We start from the raw sequence: 22923 nt of genomic DNA on the forward strand, positions 1-22923 counted from the left end.
TGTAGCTGAAAATTCCCACAATTTTCTCTAAAATCATATAGCCTATCGCCTTGGCAACAAGTGATAAAAATAGTAAATATATATGTTGATAAAGAAGTATATAGGGTAGAAGAACATCAGGAAATAGGCTTGGAGAAGCCAAAAAAAGGAGGCCTAAAGTGTACCCATCTTGGGACTACAATACAACTATGAGTGAAGTAAATTGAGGATGTAAAAATAAAAGATAGAACTGTATCAAACCAATCTCAGTGTTTTTGAGCCATGATGATGATCGTGATGACGAAATGAATAGGAAATAAAATGGATTAGATGCAGCCACAGGCGACTGAGATTTATTCTTGAGATGCTCCACTTGAGCTCAGCGAGTAGGTAGTACTCAACGCCAATCTTTTTTTTTGGTTTTACACCAACTCCCCGCGCCAACTATTGTTAGAAAGCGTTGTGCTCTGTTGTGCATTGTCGATGACCGTTGGACTGGGAAATGCCCTTTCACTTTTTTCAGCTTAAAAGGTAGCGGTGCCGTTTGTGTAATCGCCGTCCGCGAAATAGGATCAACTTCCGCGAAGGCAGGGAATGTCACTACCCGCTGCTCTCCGTGAACTCACGTAAAAGATCGCTCTTCCACTCCACGTAGTACCATCTCCACTCCGTCGCAGCCTGATGCGATGGACACTGCAGATAAGGGAATGTGCATGGGGTTCCCAAATGAGGAGAGTTGCGTGAATCTAGCCCAGCAGGGAGTTAACGCAAAGCAGAGAACGTTGCGTCTGTTCTTCTGCACACCCTCTCCGCCTTCTATACCATTCTAGCATAAAGTGGAGACCCTCTAGTTTGAAACGTTGTATGTCGGTAACTTAATCCAATGTAATGAAATAAACTGGAAGCAAAATAAATTATAAATATTATATAAATAAATATCATTAAAAACTCATCCTTACATTGCAGACCGTAGATTGAAAAATAGACTAAACCTTTTAGATAAATTCAAGAGCAGTGTCTTTTCTAACGAAGTTAGCCATATCTTACGGACGCCAACATAATACGGAAGATCAGATCATATGAATAAAATAAGAGAGATAGACTGTAGAACAGACTGATTCAGAATGTCTTTTTTTCCACGATCAATAAGAGATTATAACGGTAGCGTTAGAACTCATAAATAGATTAGATGACTTGTTAGTGTAGCCCACTAACTTATGTAAAACTTGATGCATGTTTCTGAATTTTATTGTTATTCTAACAGCATGTGGTATTATAGTTTGTTAGTATGCATGTCGTTTTTTTTGGACCGTGTGGTGTGCATGTGGGAGTTCAGTTGCATGCAGCATGATGTTGATTGATCACCACGTGCCAAACACCCTAGAGGTGGCTCGCAAGGCATTTTGTAGATGTAGGAATTAAATCCATTACCGACGAGTTTACTTTGTGGGAATTCATCGTAATAAGATAGAAACAGCTGTGATCGAAATGAGTGAACGATCCATTATTGTTTCAAGAGGAGAATTTTAATAAGAAATTTAAATTATTATTAAGTAAGATTAATAATTAAAATTCATTGCAACCTTATTCTCTTTGTCACATCTTCTGCCTGATGCGTGGAAGCGATGGATACTGCAGATAAAAGAGTGCGGAGAGTTTCTAAGCGTTATTCAGGGTTGCGCAAATGTAATCCGGCTGGGAATTTAACATTGCGTCCGCCCCAAGTACTTGGCTAATCCGAGCAGCAGCGACTAGATCTCATTTCACGCGGAAATGTGGAAATTCGCTCGCCTATCATACTATGCACCTATTGGGTCTCTATTTTCACGTCCCTAGGGGAAAATCGTGCGTTTACCGCAATTGTTACGAAATACCTCATGCGACCATCGACCTTCCGATGTCTGAGTCTTCCGATGGCTGAGTCTTCAATGATTTGGTTTACCACATTCGAAACTGGATATAAGGCATTCTCCTCACAGGAGAATTGAGCGAAAAAATCTGCTAGAAAATGTTAAGGAATATAATTTACCATATGTAATAACTAGCAGTACACGCAGGGTTTTCATGTTTTCAGAGTTGCACGCCAGTATAAAGAATAAAAAATATATTTTCTCCACAAACTTTCTTACAATGACATTTACACTCTAGCGACCGATTTCATAACGTCTGGATAACATTTTGACGAGCACGAAAGTATTGTCAAAGTCAAATTATTCTATTTAAGGGAACATCTTTAACTGAGAATTATTCTCAGCTACTTAACTTAAGAGCAGCTTTCAACCCTACACGAATTAATATAACGATTGAACCAAGTTAAGTTTAACGAGCACCTGGCATTATAACTCCGGCCTAAAGTGACATTGTAATGTTTATGAAATTTTGGAATAGGTCAAAGATTGTCTCATTTTGTATAAGATGCCGTCTCATTACATTTTCCTTCCATCCCAGTCAATTTTATCAGAAGCACACCCCCTTACACAGTAATACGATTGAGTTAACGAAGACCGTGTTGTTAATTACTAAGTTGAAGTCTTAATTGCTCTGTTCCGCGCTTTCTTTCCTTTTTCATCTAAGCCATAATTTCCCAAACTAAGGAAAATGCTAATTCCAATGTCTTTCTCATGGTGAATTTCCATAAATTACTTTCTTCCTCTTTACTCCATCCCTTAGATGCCAGCTAGCTATACTTCCTTAGTGAAATAATTCTCCAAATTCCCAAAACATTTTCTCTTCTTCTCACTTGAGAAAGATGGGCTCCGTCCCATCGAAAATTAAAAATAACTATTCCCCGTAATTTCCCTCCTTTTATTTTTCGTTTATTTTTCCTATATAACTAACAATAGGTGTTTCTGTGTGCATTGTGGGTAAGCGTTCACATTTTTTCCATTGTCCATAAATCCTGCCATGTCACCATGAATTCCAAGTTCCAAGTTAATGAGTACTTCTCTGGGTACTATCCTTCCCAAGCAACGCCGGGTGGCCTGTTAGTATTGTATATTCCTTGATAATTTCCAGATGATAATCTGAGTTTAAAAAAAACGATTAATTCGTGGCGTAAAAAAGGCAAAATACGACTGGTCGAAAGGGTCATCCCCGCAAGTGGTACTTACCGTTGGAGTGAGTTTCTTGGTGAGTGTGACTTCTATCTTGACAGAGAAGAATCCGACGGGGAAGGGTGGCGGATCACTGGAGCCCGAATCGGACACATCGTCCAGGCTCTTGGCCAGCATGCGGCAGTAGCTCCCGGACCCCGTCCAATAGTTGTTGCCCCACAGGAAGCCGGAGGCGTAACGACCACTCGCGTCCGCCACTGTAAAAGAAAGACCATATTAATATTAGTCGTAATTTTTTGCGAAAATTCCCCAGAGGAAAATCATTAATACTCCGTTCTTTTTATGTACAATGTTTTTTCTACATTTTCACTAATATAGTCTACATTAGCATTTTTTCATAATATTTTTTATTTTCATAAATTTTTATGCTGTATGTCAAAATTATTTTTAAGCGGTAGATTCACGGTTATGCCTGCATATTTCTTTCAATTTATCATAAACTTGCATGAAATTTTGTACATTAAAACAGCATTATTACAAAATATTTGTTTCAGCCTGTTTCAAATTAAAACTTTATTAATGTATTTCTTGAGTTTGTCTCCAAAGAATTTAAATATGCATCGCTGCCCACGATAACAAACGATACCATTTGTTTTTACTTTTTTCCAAATAATCTTAAGAGAACGCATCCTACCTTCTCGATTTATCATAGCGACGTAATGATCACACCTTGAAACTTATGCCTCCACGTTGAAATGATCAGGGTATATGCAGAACACGTATTCCTGTTTCTCGAATTAAAAAATTGCACTTTAATAAGTTCTGAGGTGAAATTTTCTAATTTGAAACACTGTAAAATATTAACCATGATCTATTGTGATTACCCTGAAAATTCAAGGTGGTAGCAAAAAGTTAATATGATTCAAAGTAATGAATCATTTTCTCATGGAAATTTCTGTTAATTTCACCGCCGTTCACGCGGCAGGTTCGAAATATTGCACGTTACCGCCATGTGCGGCTTTAGTGGAGGTTTGAGGCTCTCAACCGGTTGTGGCTTCTTTGAAGTCCTTTCTCCCCCGTTTTGCCAACCTTGATGGACCGCGAGGGCCTTACATGCTTACATTTAATACCATCAGCCTCTTTAACATTGCCACGAGAATTCAGGAACCTGTATGTCGAAGTGATCTGCGCAGTGGCCCATTAAGGCAAAGGTCCGAGTTTCGATTCCCGGTTTAGGGAATATTTTTCTCATGGCAATTTATGTAAGTGATAGCAAAAGTTTTAAGCGTGTACTCCGTGAGAAAAAGAGCTATCGAGCGGTAGGTAGGTATACGTCCTCTTGAGCCAAAGAACCAAGGTGCCTCTTAAGCCATCAACATTTTGAAGAGGAGAAATTCATTTGCCTTGACTGGGATTCGAGCCCGGATCTCCCGAATATGCGCAAAAACATGCAACCTTGTGACATAGTATGTCTGACAGCATAGGAAAACCGTGCCGTGCAGGAACGAAGGTGCCTTGTTAGTCCATGAGGTAGAGCTCCAGTTGCGGATTCAGTAGATCTAGGTTCGAATTATCGGTCAAGGCTAATGATTTTTCATCAGCGGAATTTCCGAAATTTCATTTCACCTTTGGGTGACTCCATGAAGGTGCGCTGCTCGATAGGCCGCGATTACACCTTGATTGAAGCCAGAATCATTGTTTTTTTTTTTCTTGAAAATTTTACTTAAAACCGATATTAAGAGAAAAATTAAAACAAAACACACACAAAGAAATTCGGCCACGTACGAAGTAGATCACTCCGTAGTTTCTATCAGAACTAGACTTTTAATTCTCTTCCAAAATTCTATCCTTTGTGTTACTGAGAAAAACGACTTTTAATCCTTGAAAATCTAGATATTTAGTGACAAAAAAATGGGCAGAAATGAAGAATCACTCGAAAAATTAGCGTCTTGTTGATAAATGCTGACTGAAAATACCGAGGTGACGGGACAAAAACCTTGAGAATTTTTGCACTCGAAGGAGAAAAACTAAATTTTATTCCCGCCTTCCTTGTTTCAGCACCTTCAAACGCTTTTACCGAAGGTATTTACTCAGAATTAACGAAAAATCTTTTTTCAGGGCCACGTGAATCCAGGCTAAACTTTGAATGGAATCAAACCTGACCTTGCAAGGATGCTATCGCGTACAAAATTCCCAGGACCGAATCTAGAATACTTGAAACCATCCTTGCCTGAATATCAAAGCATACCTGGACTTTCATAAGGCTAGTCCAGGTCTTAAATAAATAAAATGTTCTAGAATAGCCACAATTGGCCTGTTACCATGCGCATGTAGCAGGTTGACAAATGAGCAACTGCAAAGCGTAGACAGAGAAGGAAATAGTCTGACAATCGAAAACTATGGATGTGAAGCCTGTTAGTGAAGACTAAAGAGGACACACACCTCCTACTCGACCGGTCTATTTTGGTAACGGATTAGTCGCTTAAAATTCATGCAATTAATTTGAAATTTTCAGTTTATAAAGGGTGAAGAAAAATTATGCCACGAATTGCAAATGAAGTTTAGGTAAAAAACGCACCATTTTTAAACTACAGAAACTAAGAAAGTCTCTTCCTTAATGGTAAAATCATAGAGTAAGTATATTCTTACTCTATGGTATAATGAACTGGACCTGGAATGACGTCACCAACTCATTTAAATTGGGTACCAACAACAGCTTTTTTATTCAATCGTATGAGACGGAGGCTGAGCAAGTAACATTTCTTCGCATCTCAGATTTCCCTTCCAAGTATTGAACTCTTGTAATGTATCGCGGTATCAGATTAGAATGAATGAATCTTAGGCGTTATTCCAACATAAGAGACGGTGAAACAACTCTTTACCGGTATTGGTCGCTGAAATAAGTAAACTCTTATTTGCTGTCCTGGTAACTCCTAATGAATGAAGATAGAGGGTTTCCATCCAAAATGGAAAATTATGTCATGAAAATTTAACCTTGGATGGCTGATGCCGGTAGGAACCAATATTACCTATGATTCCTGCGTAGGTTTCCGCGGCGATGATCATGGTGCGTATGGGTTTCCGGGCGCTCCAGCCTTCCCACAGGAGCTATACGAGGGTGTCTACCAAGTGCCCTGCTCATGTGGGAAATCATATGTAGGAGAGACGTGTCGAGAGATGGCCACAAGGATGAAGGAACACGCCCGAGCTATGAGGCAGAAGCAGTTCAACTTGTCGGCCATCGCAGAACACGCATGGAGTGAGCCGGGACATACCATTGAGTTCGACAAGGCAAGAATACTGGTAAAGGAGAGCCGTTACTACCCACAGCAAATAAGAGAAGCCCTGGAGATATACAAAACGAAGAACTTCAATAGAGACCACGGCTACCCGATCGATAAGACATGGAAGAGGGTCCTGGCCAATCAGCGCCCAGGGGCCACGCTATATAACTCGGCGGAAAATTAAGCTTCTCCACTTCGACCTGAAGACGGGAGCAGGATGGCTCTCGAAACCGTCGTCACCCAAAACCGACGAACGCGGCTGGAGCGCCCGGAAACCCATACGCACCATTACCTATGATATTTTGGTAGGAACCGCTACGTGTATAAACTACAGAGACTTAAATCCTAGCGATCCGACTGGCCGCGAGTTTGCTTTGTTGCCGGAGGCTCGGGTCAACTCATGAATGCGAATGCTTTGCCTGCCATAGATCGCGATGTATGCAAAGCAACCGGCAACAGAGCAAATTCGCGGCCAATCGGAGCGCTTGGCTGCTTTACTTTAATTATTCTTCGCTCTAATTGTAGTCGAGGCCTCCTGTTGTCCGCGAAGGACGGCTGTTGGTACACGAACGAAAAAACATGTATTTTTTATTCGTACCGAATGCGAAAAAAAACAGGAGAAAGGGAAAGCTGGAGAGAAGCGAGTGGAAAGAGGAAGAGAGAAAGTTTACCTCCCCCCAACAGCCCTAACGAACCCCTCCCCCCTCTTATGCGTTCTTCCAAGTCACCATTATGAGCGACGCCGGATTTTGCAACGTCTCCGAAGGGGGGAAGCCATGTCCCCTGATATATGTTAGGATGCATTCATCCTCGACCACCCCTTCATCCCCCTTAATACACCACTGCACAGGGAATATGAAATGTGCAGTTATTCGCCAGTGTAGGAGCTTAGCGAAGGATCTTGGATCTTCTTGAAGCTATTTTCATAGTAAATACCTTGATCTATCATAATATTGCATTTTATATTTGATATGATGTGACGCTGCTGCAAACAGCTTTTATTTATGCTTATCAATGTTATCTTCGACTTTTCGCAATGTCCAACTTATTTTTTTCCCGTATTCTAGGCTGCCCTTGCCAAAATTTTAAGACCTTCCGTCACCACTCCGTCTTAAACTTAAAGCTACCTAAAACCACTCCGTCCTTTTATATATATCCCAAATATTAGTTTTCGGGGTAAATAAGTCTTTGACGATTAATCCATCATTCATTTTCAAGTTTCCGAAATATTTTGTCGACTGTCTGTTCCCGCATAATGTGAGCGATCTTTTTGATTGCAGCCTTTTTATTTTTAGGCATCCTTATTATTGTCAACATACCGCCATCTTATTTTCATGATTGATCTCAAGCACTTTCACTCTTGATTTATTTTTTCTCAGTTGGATTTATTAGTTATTCCAATCCACATCGGGAATGCGAATGCTATTTTGGACTTATGTACGTATTGTAGTTGTAAACACGTACTTTGGTTGGTCTGCCGTTGTTATTTAAAATTGGAGCTAAGCCGGCTTTTGCACTACGTGCCTTCGTCGTAATATTTTTATGTAGTCAAGAAACGCTAAAATAAAAAAAAAACGTTTCTATAGCCTTTAGCCAGACAGCAGATACCTCATACGTATTCGAGCTGCAGTTAAAATTATTTATGACAGCTATTGATATCATTTTATTGTTGATATAATTGTTGCACTCAATATGCGTAACAGAATCCCATTAAAAGGTTGAATTGTGAAATGAAGGAAATATCATTTTCATGAAACTTTAAAAAAATGCTCACCTTATAGTTCTTATTTCACTTCCAATGAGAAAAGTTGCCCTTTTCACTCAATATTTATGGATACTGTGTCTGAAAATCAGAAAATTAACTAGGCTCTTAAGTGACGATTCTGGTATAAGCGTAGGAAAAACGCTTATTAAAACTGGAATGTGAATTTAGTTGTGAGAAACACCAAGTTATGTCGTGTCACCATTATACGCGGCGTTGGATTTTGCAGCGGCTCTGAAGAAAGTAGCCATGTTGCTCACAATTAGGCCGTATACATTCATCCTCTCTTCTCCGATAAGGAGACCTACTAATCGACGTGATACACACCACGCATTCAAGACGTACTCAGGAACACGTAGCCATCGGATGATGACACGTTAATGAGGAAGCATCGCACTCACTCTTTCGGCCGACGTTCGTCTTTTTTCTGTGACGTAATACTTGCTTAAAACTTTCGATATGCTATTAAAATGTTCAGGTCACATACGGTAAACCTCTTTTTGGCATTGTCATTAATCCCAAATATAAAAAGTTTACTTCTTTAGGCAAAATTTCATACCTGACATTAACGTGAATATAGGTCATGTTTAACTTCAAGTAAAATAACGTAAAGATTTTTTCTTTTATCTCAAGTATGAAAATGGTAACTTTTGAGGTAAGATTTTTCATATTTTAAAGGTATATGTTTGAGACTGTCTACTTAGTAGGCGAATTCAAAGGTTCTGAGATTATGAATGTTAGCTGCAAAGGTTCTGCTGGAGCGTTGCACATAATGTATGAGTTCGCATGATGCTTGATAATTTGGAGACATGCAGGTGAAATCCAAATTTTCACCTCGGAATTTTAGGCGTAAAATACAGGTGGGCATAATAATGTTCAAGTATAAAATGTTTACATTTGATTAAATGGTGTAAACTTTTCAAATCTGACATGCAGGTGACTGTTGACCAGGTTCTGCTGAATACACCCTACAAATTTCAAAATGATAGCAGTGTGAAGATAGTAATCTGTCACCAAAACAGACCCATCAAAGGAGAACTATGCGTTCTATTCAGGAATGAAATGATTTTTTTTTCAAGAGGATACCAAATTATAATGCAAGGACAGAGTAAGCTGAACTTCCAGAATTGCGTTTAACCCTTCCTAACCCAGAGCTACTTTTGGGAGAATCCAAATTTCAAGAGTTTTCACAATGAAAACTTGAAAATTTTCCAATCAATCATAATTATCGTGGCAGCTGAATATTTCGTCATTACAATTAACAACACAAAATAATGCGTAGTTTAGATATTTCCTAAATAGAGCATATAATATACACATTTTTGATGTTGCTTAGAAGCAACGTTAGGTTATAATGGGTTAAACGCATTATTAGCTTCCAGACTCCTCTGGACGCTATATAGTATAACCCTATCAGGGAGTAGTGTAGTGAAATGCCATCCAGAAGACTCTGTATGCTTCAACCCCGAGGTTTCGTCCACAATAACGGCCGCGCCTCCTCTGCGCAAGGTCGACCACACCAGATCATCTCAGCCTTCGCTTCCGGCGATCGACGCAACGCTGAGTGGGCCGAAAAATAAACATCGACAGCCATCCTTCAATTAGACACGGAAACCATGGAAGCTCCGCGCAGAGAGGGAACCAGGAAAGGTCCCAGCCTATTTCGAAACACCTCAACCTGTTATTGGGGGCGATTTAAAAAAAAACGGGACAGCTGTCGATAAAGCGACCAGCGCCCAGCTGCCCCGAGGAATGCATTAAGCGGAGTGGGTAGGAAGGACAGAGCCTAAGATGAGAGTTCGGTGTAAAAGAAAAAAATGAGGCAAAGGAACCGAAACGACACACAAAAATTGATAACATGCACGCTACGATATTTAAAGTCGAATCTGTCGTTGTGTCTCTGATGTACGGATATAGTTTTCATGAGAGCCATCAAAATCTTAGCATGAGTGAAGAATATCCCCCTCTGTACTCTAATAAGCGAAATTATGGTGAGTATTTGTTTTGGTATGCTAAAATGACGATAGGATGCGACAAATACATTTGTTTCTATAAACTAAATGAAAATGTGTAGCAGTACATGGCTAAAATAGTAAAAATAGTGAATTAAAATGTGCTGAAAAAGCAAGAGTTAAAAATAATTGAAGTCAAATGACAATGCTCTTCCTAAAGAAAAATAGTTTACATATACAGTAGATAGAGTAAAAATACATATACAGAGCGTATGAGGACTTTTCTCCAAGTTCGGGCGTTCTAGTGCTATTTTTAATTTGAACATATAACTTTCAATTGTACGGTGGTCGTAAAAAAAAGGCCTAGCTATAACGTGATAATTTATTTGGAGTTAGGCATTTCTTAATAGTATGCCAGTAGTTGAAAGCTAGCAGAACTCGGATGAGGACAAACGAGCTAGATTTGCATCATGTATGAGAGCTATTACATTTAATTATTAATTAGGTTTGAGTAGTCCTCGAAATAATAAAATAACTCAATATCCTCTTAAGCTTTTAAAGAAAATGACGCTAATTATGAAGACACAGTACATCCCAATTTCGCATGCTCCTACGCATTCCGTAGTTACAAGTATGCAGCCAGAGGGTCTTAGTGGTCTTCAGCCATCTTCCACCCTAAATTTTTCCCTAGTGGCGAAAATCCGTTATACATGTGCTGAGGAGACCTCTAGCCTATGGGGATCCATTCTCTGAAACTGCATTTTTTGACACATTTTCATTTCTGCCAAAAACCAAGGTACAATTTAACTTTCAGCCTTATTTAAACGAAATTATTTGATTAAACGAATGATATTCCTATCCACAAGAATTGGCAAAAATAATACGTGTAGGCAAACCACATACCACCGATTTATTTGCTTAATTCCCTTTAACAATCAGGGGCTAAATACTCGAGGATACGACTTCGAAGAGAATAGTTCATTGTTTTATTTTTTCTGATTGTGATGGAATCTGAAAAATAAAAAGGAATGCATTTTTTAATCTTTCCCCTACTTCTCGAGCTATTGGCCACGGAAAATCGACCCTTTAGAAATCGAGCAGTTTAACCTTTTTTTTGCATATATGACGTCACGGAATGCAGCTGACGTCACGGAATACAGGCCCAAAAGTAACCACATCTCAGCTGCTCCTTGGATTCCCGAGGTATGCTGTCGTTTAATCAATTGTGGGCGGTTCCTTCCTCCCAATGAGTGGTTTTCTTGCACGAGTCAGCAAACCGCAAATCTGATGACGTCACAAAATCACGAAAAGAGGGCAAGAACTCCTTCTTTCCCTTCCATCCACCGGACTCCTTCACTGAATTGCGATTGCGGGTCTGGGTGGATGACCCTATTGAAACTCATCTTAAGGCTTTAATTCACGATGCGTGTCATTCTACACTATAATATCGGCATTAATCCGAAGTCAAGAGATTTAAATGTTGGTTTCAATAGCTTCATGTTTCTGGGCTGCCACAATGAGCGCTTTTATACATAATTAGACGGAGGCTGCGTGTCTTCAGGCCTTCGCGCGTTGAAATCTCTCGAGTTATTAGCGAGTTTACAGTCACCTCTGTGGGACCATGGTTTCACTAACGTATTTCGGTGTAAAATAACGTAAATGAAGCACCTGTAAATTCATTTTCGTAATGTGACAGGCTATTACGCATTAAATTTGTCTTATTTAAGTAACTAAAAGATTCGTACTTGGTTAGCCTTTTTGTTGGTCATTTTAAATGCAAAAACAAACGTGATCGATGAAAAATTTTCCTCCAAGACAAAAAAAATATCAAAAAATATTAACACTATATTACATCTCAAAACACCACAGTTAAACTTGAACATTACTTTTGAACTTTTGGTTAAATATGTACGATGGAACAATAACACACAGTATAATCAAGAATTCATCCTTATTGTCAGAAAATGTTTTCAGCACATCTTTGTTCTAGCCTTTTGAGACTGTAAATAAATATTTTACTAACATCCAAGAAACAAGGTAATATTAAAGTCGTAATAACATATTATGGAATAATTTATGGAACAAAATGCAGCCGCTCTTCGAAATTTGTCTCACCATTAGCCCGAAGCTGCCTATCGCATGAAAGACATTTATATGTAGTTATTTCACTGCATGATTCGGTTAATGACTTAGCAATGATCGTCATGGCATTTTGAGAATTCTGAGAAGAAGCAAAACTATACAAGTCATCTTGAATAAGAGTGATTCATACCGAGAAAGTAACGGAACTTTGCGTAACGGCTACAATCCCGACTAAAAAGTAGTAAACGACATTTTGGTTTGGTGTGCTCTTATGGGTTAAAACGTCAGTTGAGCAATGCCAATGAACATTAACCTCAAAAACAATGAACTAATGAACCCTTAGGTTTCATATTCATAATTAATAAATAAATACTGCCTTTGAAAATTATAAAAAAAACATTTTTCACCCTCTTTCGAATGCGAGGGATCAAAATAATGCATAGCAGTAAAGATTTTTTTGATAAGAGCCTATTCTTTAAACCCAGAATCCGCGAAGTCTCAGCAGCATTGAGATACTTTAAGATGGTTTTTGAAAATTCACGTAGAATAACAATGAGGTAATAAACTTAAACCCGAAAACACAATTCGTCAAAACAATTCGGAAGACGAAAAGAAAAGATGAGTTATGACGAAAAAAATCTTCCCCGTTTAACCATTCTCGCGCTAAGTTTAATATAATTTAATATAATAAAACGTGGCAGATTCCGTCGACTTTATAATGACGTCACCAATTCTTAAAGAGTTAGTGACGTCATTACAGTTCTGGTTTATTTTTTCGTTCTGGGAGAACCTTTCGCTTAGATAAGGAATCGCTAAATAGACTGTAAACAAAACCAGGCCTGGCACGTGCAAAAGACTGGGAAGTAACAGAAAAGTAGCGACCCGCTCGGCAATAGTTCATGACGTCATCAAATTATTTGTGAGTTCATGACGTCATTACATTATCTGCGTCATCTGTTTAGGCCGTCGATTTTTCGTGGCGAGTATCTCGCGAAGCATACGACGGATCGAAAAACGGAACAGTAATGCCCAATTTATTTCTCAATCTCTAACACGAATTGCAATAAAATTAAAATTGGTGAACGAGATCATTGCGTTCATGCCTCAAAGGCAAATTTTCCGGCAGTGAGTTTCAGCAAGCCATTGTCGATTTTCAGTTTTTGGAAACGCATTAAAATAATCCGACCACAGATAAGAAATATGTGCTGAAAACTGTCAGGAAACATAATTATTTGTAGATAAATAAAATTTATAATAGACGAGTGCACAAAAAGTCGCATCATGATTATAGACTTCAAATAACGAGAACGTGAAAATGTAAAAAGAATTAATTATATAACGAGTAGTTTCGGCTTAAAGTGGTAAGAAAAAAGATGCACTACAATCCAAAACGGACGGCTCTCTAGGTAGGCTTCAAGCTGAAAACAATATAATTAAGAAGCAACAGAATAGCCTCTTTTTAATGTTAAAATATAGGTTTGGAAGAACTAGCTACTGAAATAATCCCATCTCTCCAACCGTTCATTCTCACGATGAAATGATATTTACCCAAATCTTAATTAAAACCAGATAATGGCTTAATTTAAAAATTAGACCGAAAAGGCACAAGCAAATCATAGAAGATTATAGAAGATTATAATCGAATAAACATTTTCTGAATATTTGAAAAAAAAAATGAATGAAAGAAACATGTGAAAGGTGAAGATGCTGCCATCTGCTAATCTCATTAAGCAGTGCTTAGAAACGCAATCTCATCCGATGGACACTTCAATGGCGATTCAAAAAAGTGATGGAAACATATTTGGTGGGAAGGGAGACACGGCTACAAAGGAGCCAATCAAGTTCCTGGACCTTGAGAGGAAACGAATTAAGGTGTGGGACCAGCGGTGATGGGAACCAATCCTTTTTCAGCAGACAATACATATCAATGTATTTTCGCTCTCGCTCTCGCTTTCGCTCTCACCCACGCAGAAAAGTTTTTCTTGTGTTGAGAGAGAGGTATTATTTGCGTGAAATGAACATGAATGATTCTATGATACATTTACCCCCGCAGGTAGATGCATGAACACATTCATCATAAAAATTGTGCCGAGTGAGCACCCTAAATTACGCAAATGTAGTACGAATGTATGTCCAGGAAAAAACTAATTTGAGCATTTGCCCAGAAACGTACTCGCAAGGATAAATGAATTGTGTAAATATGGCTTAAGAGGATCTTCTAATATGACCGAGTCAGGAGCCATCTTAAGTTCGCGGCCTGAGAAAATATACCTCATACCTATGTTCGTCATCAAAGTGATATCCATATCCATCCAGTATATGTAACCTGATTCAAATCTTACGCTCATAGGAGTACAAAAGATCGTGCATGCTGGCAGAATATATCATATCTACTCATTACCAAATAGAGTATTCTTAATTTTAGGATGTATTCAGTGTCCAGAGATTTCCTAGACCGGTTAACGCTCATTCTCCTTCTCGTATATGAATACCTACGTCAATCTAAGAATTAGTTTCGTAGGTATTAATCTTTTCCGACTTTCATTATCATTTTAATTTCCCTGTCTTCGAAAATTTTAACTATAGACAATAATATTCTCAACTTTATAATTCATTACTTCACTACGCTCCGCGCCGTAAGCTCAAGAACTTAATTTTACCACGATTTTAAAATATTTTATCTGTATTTGTCAAAAGGAATCGCTTAGTAATTGTGTTTTCTCCGAGGGGAAAGTTGAAACATACCGCCACAAATAGAAAATGCACGTAATCAGGACTAATTGCACTCGAGTAATTAACCTCGTTACCGTAATAATATTGCGTATTCGTTAACCAAGTTGCTATATTAAAATTACGGCATTTATGAAGGAAATAAAGTCACGGCTTAGGTCACACAATTAGAAGCGTAATATAATGAGAAAGTAGTAAGCGGAAACACGCTTTCTCCTTGCTCCGAAGGTAAGTTATCCATTCTTGTTTCTGCTTACGGAAGGACGAATAATGTCGTCATCACAATGATCCATACAATATATGTCTCCTGATTCAAATCTCCTGCTCAGAGGAAATACATACAAGATGCATACATACATGCTGGTTGCGCAGTAGCAGGCGGTTTAGGCCAACAAGTACCACATGATGTGGTTTATTTACAGATTATTTACGACAATTTTAAACAGCCTTCAAGGGAGAAGACATCTAGCGGTCATTGCTGAGTTTAAAAAAATGAGCATCGTATTCCTAATAGCAACCCATAGTACCAGAGCAGCCAGAGAGACGAAGTAGGCGGATCAAACCGTAGAGAGTTAAGTCCAGGAGCGCAAGGTTGATATAATAAACGATGGGCGTAAATAAAATCAATGCCCAAACGAGCAATGTGTCAAAAATCAAAGCAATCCAGTTAGCGTCCAAAGTTACAGCAAGATGGCGTTCACGTTAAAAGTGATGGACGCGGTGTGATTTGGAGGAGGTATTCACAATTGCCTTGGTTTCTTCAAAAATCGAAGTGCATTTTCACGTGTACTTGATTGCGCGGATGATTCAAATCGGCATTTCGGATAGCGCTGGTGACTTTTATCCCCTTCTTTCAAATCCTTGGCACACCAAGGCAGAGCATCATCGTTATGTGCTAACATGCTAACCAGCCGCCCGTAACTTCCTATCCCAGCCTCCTTGGTTCCATGTTCCTTTCTTGAAGCCAGTCCCTGAGTTCTCCGCTTGGGTTGTAAATTGTCACGTGAGATGGATCTCCAACTTCATCAAGTGGACGCTTAATTAAGGTGACTGGGTTTTTATTTTTTTCCATATCACCGAAAACAGTACTATGCTGGCCTTTTGCATCGGGGCTTTTTCAACAAGTTAGCAATTAAACTTAGACAAACATCCACTTTAATTAAGTAGGGGATTTCCTACCCAGGCAAGACTCGAATCCGCGATCTCTTCTTTGGAAGGTGAGTTCTTTAACCCACCGCCACCGAGGCAGGCCTTTGAACTCGGCCTTAGGATTTTTCAAAGAAAAGTTTCATCATAACCCGATTTAGTACATAAGAAGAAGAAGAAGAGGTGCCAGGCTTTGAATAGAATGTGTTTTTACGGATTTCATTATAATATTATTTGCTAGCTTTCCCCGGTTTTTAAAAATGGTATCAATTTTTTTCGGCGGCCACGTGGTGGTTACTATTTTGCCCGTTTACTCCTAATTCCGTGATGTTCCGTGGGCACGCGGAAAGAGTTTATTTGCGTGCACATAACGACTTTGCGTGTCTTTCTGGTGCGGAAACGATAAGCCAATTTCTCAATGAGAGCTTCCGGAAATAACACAGCATGCGCAGGCAGGTTGTTAAGATGGGTTGCCAAAGAAGAATCGCGAGAAATCACTTTCACATGCCCAAAAATTTTCATCCTCCAATTCCGCTATTTTAAAGTTGATTAGGGAGGAAATGGTGCTATCATCATTAAAAGAAACCGCGGCTTACGTAACGGAAACTCGAGCAAACCTACTTCCTTCACTGTGACATCTATTTCACCGTCTTACTAACAAGTGAAGTCCCTCAAACGCCACCACCAGATCTCGTTCAAATTTTGCCATATGATATGAAATGATTACCCATTAGATGAAGTCTTTCTTTCAGCCGATGCTCTAGATTGCCCTAGAATACTCTAAACATATATTTTTATTGTCATTTTTACATCAGTCAATCTCAGATATCAGGCCTTTAATGATCATTGGCTTTCCATTTTCCTAAGTTTAACATTCCTGTCCCTTACGACACTATAGGACCTGGATCACTGCTCCGGCTGTCTCAAAGAAGCTTGTTAAATGGTTTTAACTCAATAAAGGTGTCATGTGCGCGTAGATCGAGCTCAAATTAAGAGTAAAGATAAACTTTGCTCTATGAGATAAAACAATTCACCAGAATGATCTACTTTTCTAGGAGAGTTGATCTATTTCTGACCACACTATACCCAAACTATAATACTTGCTACTTAAATTTCGATTAATGAACGTACTACAGTTTTAGACGTTAAGAAATTTTTAGCTTCATCGAACATAGCAATAAATAAATAGAAATATCAATTAAATTAAAAGTATCCTTCAATTATGTGAGGAAAGCGGAATGGAGAAAATGCAGTTAGGAAGTTAAGACTTAATTTGAGGCGAGGGAGGCATCGCGGACTTACTCAGAACAACTGTACTTGTTCAATGCACTTTTAATGGCATTTTCAGGAAGTTACTTAAGCGGGACCGGGGCTATAAAAGACAGTATTCAAAGAAGTTCGATGCCCTGGTGGTCATAAAATCCTTCCCTGGCTACTCATTTTGTCACACGTCGCTCGCCTTGATTCCAATAGCCTACTGAGTCGAGTTCAATGTCACGGATTCTGTATCGCAGGGGGATTAAAGCAAAACACTGTGGTGATAGTCAATAAAAAACTATAGAAATTAATAAAAATTATTTATATGGTATTTCCAATTTGTTGCCATAAGTTCAACGGTTTCAGGCTTAGCATCGCGTTAATCTAAAATTTTGAAGAAATAGAAATACTTTTTACGGCAATTTTATTTTCTCGTACCCGATGATGACGACCAGAGACGTTTCATAGTCTTCGGGGGCTTAGTTCCCCTTGAAAATCTTACCTTGCGGCAACTACCCACGATAAATCTGCTCAGTAGACCACTGTCTCAGAGTCAACTATCCTCTGACACTCGAATTTGCAAATATTAAACAATGAATTAAACTTTCAGAATAATGAAAGTTATAAATAAAAATAATTGTTTTTTTGGTGAGGAACGCGTAATATAGTTGAAAGAAAACATACTGGCAGTCTAACAAGATGATAATTCCCCGAAAGGTTTGCCACTTGTAAGTTCATACTTACTTCCTACTACGCGTTTCAACCGTTCAGTCATCGGTCATACCTGACGATGAGCAAACGGTTTGAAAGCGCGGTAAAAATATTTCCTTCTCTTGAGACAAACAAAACCTTGTGGAAAAGAGCCACCCTATTTCATTGAAATAAAATGTGAAATGCGATGGTGGTTGGCGTAACATGGTGAAACTCCTTCATGATGCACAAAGGTTAAGAAAAAGACTTCGCTGTTTCACAAAATAAAATATATATGCGACCGCTTTCGATACAGCGTATCATCATCGAAATAAAATGTAATATTTTTGTATAACACTTTTATTGAAGCCTCGATTTGCCCTCACTCAACTCTCAATAAAATAAGGCCTTAATAGAAAACTCATTGCGGGACGTCTTGACACCCTAATCCATCCCTTGGTTTGGATTCCTTCATTACATTTCTTATTTTATATCATTATATTTCATTGGTTGTTGAAAACCAAATTTGTATCCAAAATCAATTTGTTTTGTCGCTGGTTCTAGGGGCCTTAATGCTCACCTTTTCATAGAAATATATAGATATGTCAGAAAAGAACTCCCTATTAACAAGTATGAACTATTTTTACGTGCCTTAAGGATCAAGTAATTGTGGAAATTGAACATGCCATCGAACTGTGGTGAAGGAAAAGTAAGCAAATGCACTTTCACCATGTGTATTAACCCTACTCCACGAAAATAAATACTTAACGCCAAAGATTGAAGATTATATGCAGACCATAAGGCTCTGATCGGAAGGGCATATTCGGACGTATCTTAGACGTACTAACTTAGCCCTTAAGAAGACGATGCCGAACAAATGATTGACGGATAGCACACCTGTAGCGGAGAAAGCTGAGATGTGGCTAAATCCGAAAGCAAAGCACGCTGCATCGATTTTTCTCGCTTCTGATTGGTTACGCATTCCGCGGAAATGCGAAATTGGATGCGTGGAAGCGTGCCTGAATTATTCTCTCGCACTTTCCCGTCTTTACGAAGCCAGAATGCCGAGCAAGCCATTAGAGTGAGAGTCAGTACGGAGGTTTGGTGGATACGAATAGGGAAGGAGTAGAGGCTACAGACAACAGCTGAATTCTGAGGATTGCACGACCAAAATTCCAGCAAAGGATACGTTAGCGCAATCACAGGCCACAACATGTTACGCGAGGAAAAACATGTCCAGAGCATTAATCAGATCGCAAAACCAATCAATCTAAATTTGGTGATAGGAAGACAGTGAACTGATTGTCATTATCTATTTGTTTCTATTAAATTTTATGCCATACGTCAAAAAAATTCATTTCCCCACATCTATTTCCAACGAATTATGAATGATTTTCGAACTAAGTTATGTCGCACAAATGTATAAGATGGTTAGTTCACGGACACTAACACCAAGTATTGATTCTCTTCTAGATGAGCAGTGAGAAAGCGATCCTATTTTGCCAAACTAGACAACATTATCTGCACGAAGGGACTGTTAAATCAAGCTCAAAATGTTTACTTAAAGGAATCTTACACATTATCGGTGTGATCTTCGCCGCAGGCGATGAAAATTTAAGGAATATTTAATACATGATGAATGAACGGAATTTTTTTTATTTTATTGTCCAAGTATTTTCATTATCATTTCTTGGTGCTAACTTACTTGTACTCATTGTTTGCCACGCTTTTTTATTATCCTCCCTTGGTGTTAGCGAATACTAATGAACAAAACTAATCCGGCAGAGGGCAATAAAAGTTGAGGAAAATCGCTAAGTACCTCGTTCATTCATTATCAGTTTGTATTTTGGCTGACAATAGCTTTTAACTAAGTGGTCTTCCATGTTTAGCATTTAAGTTCTTTCTTATAAATAATACATTCAATAATTTTTATTCAAAATTACTCAACCCAACAGCCTAATCTCTATACGCCTTATATTTCTTAAAGGATGAAAGCACATGAATGTTTCGCTAACCCTTTCCTTTTCGCGGAAACTTAAACAGATTATACAATGCGGAAGAAACTATTTAAGTGGGTGGCTTAATAAATTCATTTCCCGTCCATTTTAATTGCGAAACAAAAGAAACATTTCACGTGCGTTAAGTTTCCGAGGTTTCGCTGGGTTCGTGTCGTTACGTGTCGGTTACAGTATTGGCTTTTCAGGGTGAGGAACGGTTACATTAGCATCAAGTGATGTAAGGGAGAGAAAAGAAAGCGCCCTGTTTAGACTCTTTCTCTCTCGAGCGCGTGAATGTGAAGTACTGTGATGAGACGGAATTAACGTCAAACGGTCCCGCCCATTGTGTAAGCGAATTGGGCCCACGTAATAAATGCCGAGCGAAACAAATTCATTTCGCACGATAATAGTAGGGCAATGAGTGCATGTAGCACGCGGAACATTACAAAAGACACCTAAAAGAAATCTGTGAGCAATTGAACCGTAAAATAGGGCCCGATATCGCTGTTTCTTTGAAGAATAAGCGAGGAAAGATAAATTACGACGGAAAAATCTTTCCGATTTTGACCGTATGCTCAGAATGAAAACTCAAAAGTTGCTGCCCACTTTGTCTGAGTTGGTGACGTCATTAGAGTTCCGGTTCATTTTTTATTCGAGTATAATTTTTCATAGGGGGAAGGAATCGCTCACAAAAGCGTAAACAATAAAGATATCGCAGGACCCGTGCACAAGCGGCCACGAATATTACTAAAAAGGATCATCAAGTCGGACTGTAGATGTGTTTTCACACACCGTGCGTTTAAATGGATTTGCAAAAGTCGCCACTTGCGTCGCCGACAGGCAAAGCGACCCGAGTTTCACAGAATAGTAAGCAATTACTAGAGATTTTAACCCAAACTTATAAGTTTAATTAAAAAAATCCATATAATTTACAACTTTTCAATGTCTATCCTCGCAATTGCAAATACAATACTGCAAACTGCACTCATTGCTGCGCTGTGGACATTTTTGAACACCGATGAAAAAGCGACCGGATTGGCAACAAAAATCATCCTTTTGTGGGAAGGCATGGGGCCTCCCCAATACATCCCTTGCGCTCGGCAAAATCTCTTGATGTCATCAACTAAGCTGCGAAAGGTTTACGCCGGTGATTTTTCATCACGAATACCTCGAGAATCAGGCGAAAGATCGAAAAACAAAAAAATATTTAAAAAAAATATTAAATAATATCTATACGCAAAACTCCATTATCAACGTTTTTAAAAAAAATTGATGAACTGTCCATTGATAAATGGTTTTATGAAATCGGATAAGTAGAGATATGGCAAGGAATTAAGGTTATGAGAGATTTATCTTGTCCAATGAAATGACAGGAAATACCAGTTCACAGAAAAAATTAGCGAAGTTTGAAGTGAAATGCTTAGCAGCAAAAAAATTGAGATCTATAGTTCTGTAACCTTAAAAAAATAACTCGGAATGGTCGAGATCAATAAAGAAATTCCTCAAAGTTATCTCGCTGGCTGTTAATTTCGCTCGTCTAAGAACTTTTTGAGGCAACTTTCAACTTTTCAATTAAAGCACTTGTCTATTTCCACACTTCTTTATTTCTACCGACCCATTGTGGAAATGTGGAACGTGTGGAAACAGACGATTTCTTTCACAATGTTAAATATCAAAGATTTCCACCGAATTGCGCCGAAACTGCATACTTAATAATAGCTAAGTGCCACACTGCATTGAAATTGAGTTGGGTTGTTTCCCTGCTATCGGATGAGAAAGTAAAAGAAAGGTGCTATTTCGCTCTCGTCCGACCGCACCTTGAATATGCAGCGAGTGTATGGGATCCAGTGCAGAAAGACTTAATCCGCGAACTGAATAAGATACAAAGGAAGGCTGCGCGTTTCGTCAAAAACCGCTACAGGCGTACAGACAGTGTTACCCAGATGTTAAGCGAATTAGGCTGGGAGCCGTTGGAGACTCGGAGGCTGCACGCGAGGCTTAGATTGCTTGAACAATTAAGAATGGATATCTTTAAGAGCGACACAGAGAACATAATCTTAGAGCCACACTATATTTCCAGGTCCGACAGAAGCGATAAATTAAGAGAGATTTTTTGCCGAACGGATAGATATGGGAATTCGTTTTTCCCCCGAACAATAAAGGACTTTAATAAACGCTTGTCCCAACCTCGTTAGAGCACTTCTTTTATTTTTTAATAGCTGTAAACGGCTGGTGTCCTAACACCCCCTGCCACAGGCCTTTTAGGCGGCTTGCGGGGTATTATGTAGATGTATCTTGATATCTCGTCCGCAGGATTATCATTCTTATTTCAATGTTATTCATCATCTTTAGATATCTTCTTCAACGATCAGTGGAGGTTTAACCGCTCCCTTGAATCCCTAGTAAGTCTGAACAAATTGAAGAGATGGTGACTTTTAAGGTGGCTCCATGAAATAAGTTTTCATTTCACTGGCTTAACACTAGAATACCGAAGGGTGTCATTTTGACACCCAGTATATTTTATCATTTCCTCGTTCGGTTTAGGTGCTTCGTGGGATGCAGTTTGATGATTACTAGCCAAATTAGTATTTTAGAATAGTATATTACCTTCATGATTGTTTATTTTTTTACATAATTTCAATAAATATCAGCTGTTCATTATTTTTTCGAAAATTTATTAGCTCGTGAGATAGTTATATTCCGCTCTACTTGCGAATGATTTTCCATGGAACCAGCCAAATTTTACCGCGACGACACTTATTTTTTTTACACTACACACTTTTATATACACTACACACCACGACACACAAAAAACATTATTTTTTTGAAAATATTGATGAGCCAAAAACAAGTATTACAATTAAGATGACGCTTTAACACTAGCGACTAAGAAAAAAATATAATCTGCAACATTACACGGCTATAAGAACATGGGTGTCATAATGACACCCTCCCGGCATTCTTGGGGTATGCCATTTTCCCGGCATTTTA

General features: G+C 38.7%; 1 protein-coding gene across 1 annotated transcript in view; it reads right to left on the reverse strand.

The window, feature by feature from the left end:
• LOC124165365 overlaps positions 1 to 22923 on the reverse strand; it is a 166463-nt gene that overhangs the window by 32915 nt on the left and 110625 nt on the right. Inside the window, exon 2 of the mRNA XM_046542741.1 lies at positions 3090 to 3289. Coding sequence (XP_046398697.1) covers positions 3090 to 3289 — 200 coding nt within the window. The remainder of the gene's footprint in view (positions 1 to 3089; positions 3290 to 22923) is intronic.

This window comes from Ischnura elegans, chromosome 9 (genome assembly GCF_921293095.1).
Source record: "Ischnura elegans chromosome 9, ioIscEleg1.1, whole genome shotgun sequence".
NCBI lineage: Eukaryota > Metazoa > Arthropoda > Insecta > Odonata > Coenagrionidae > Ischnura > Ischnura elegans.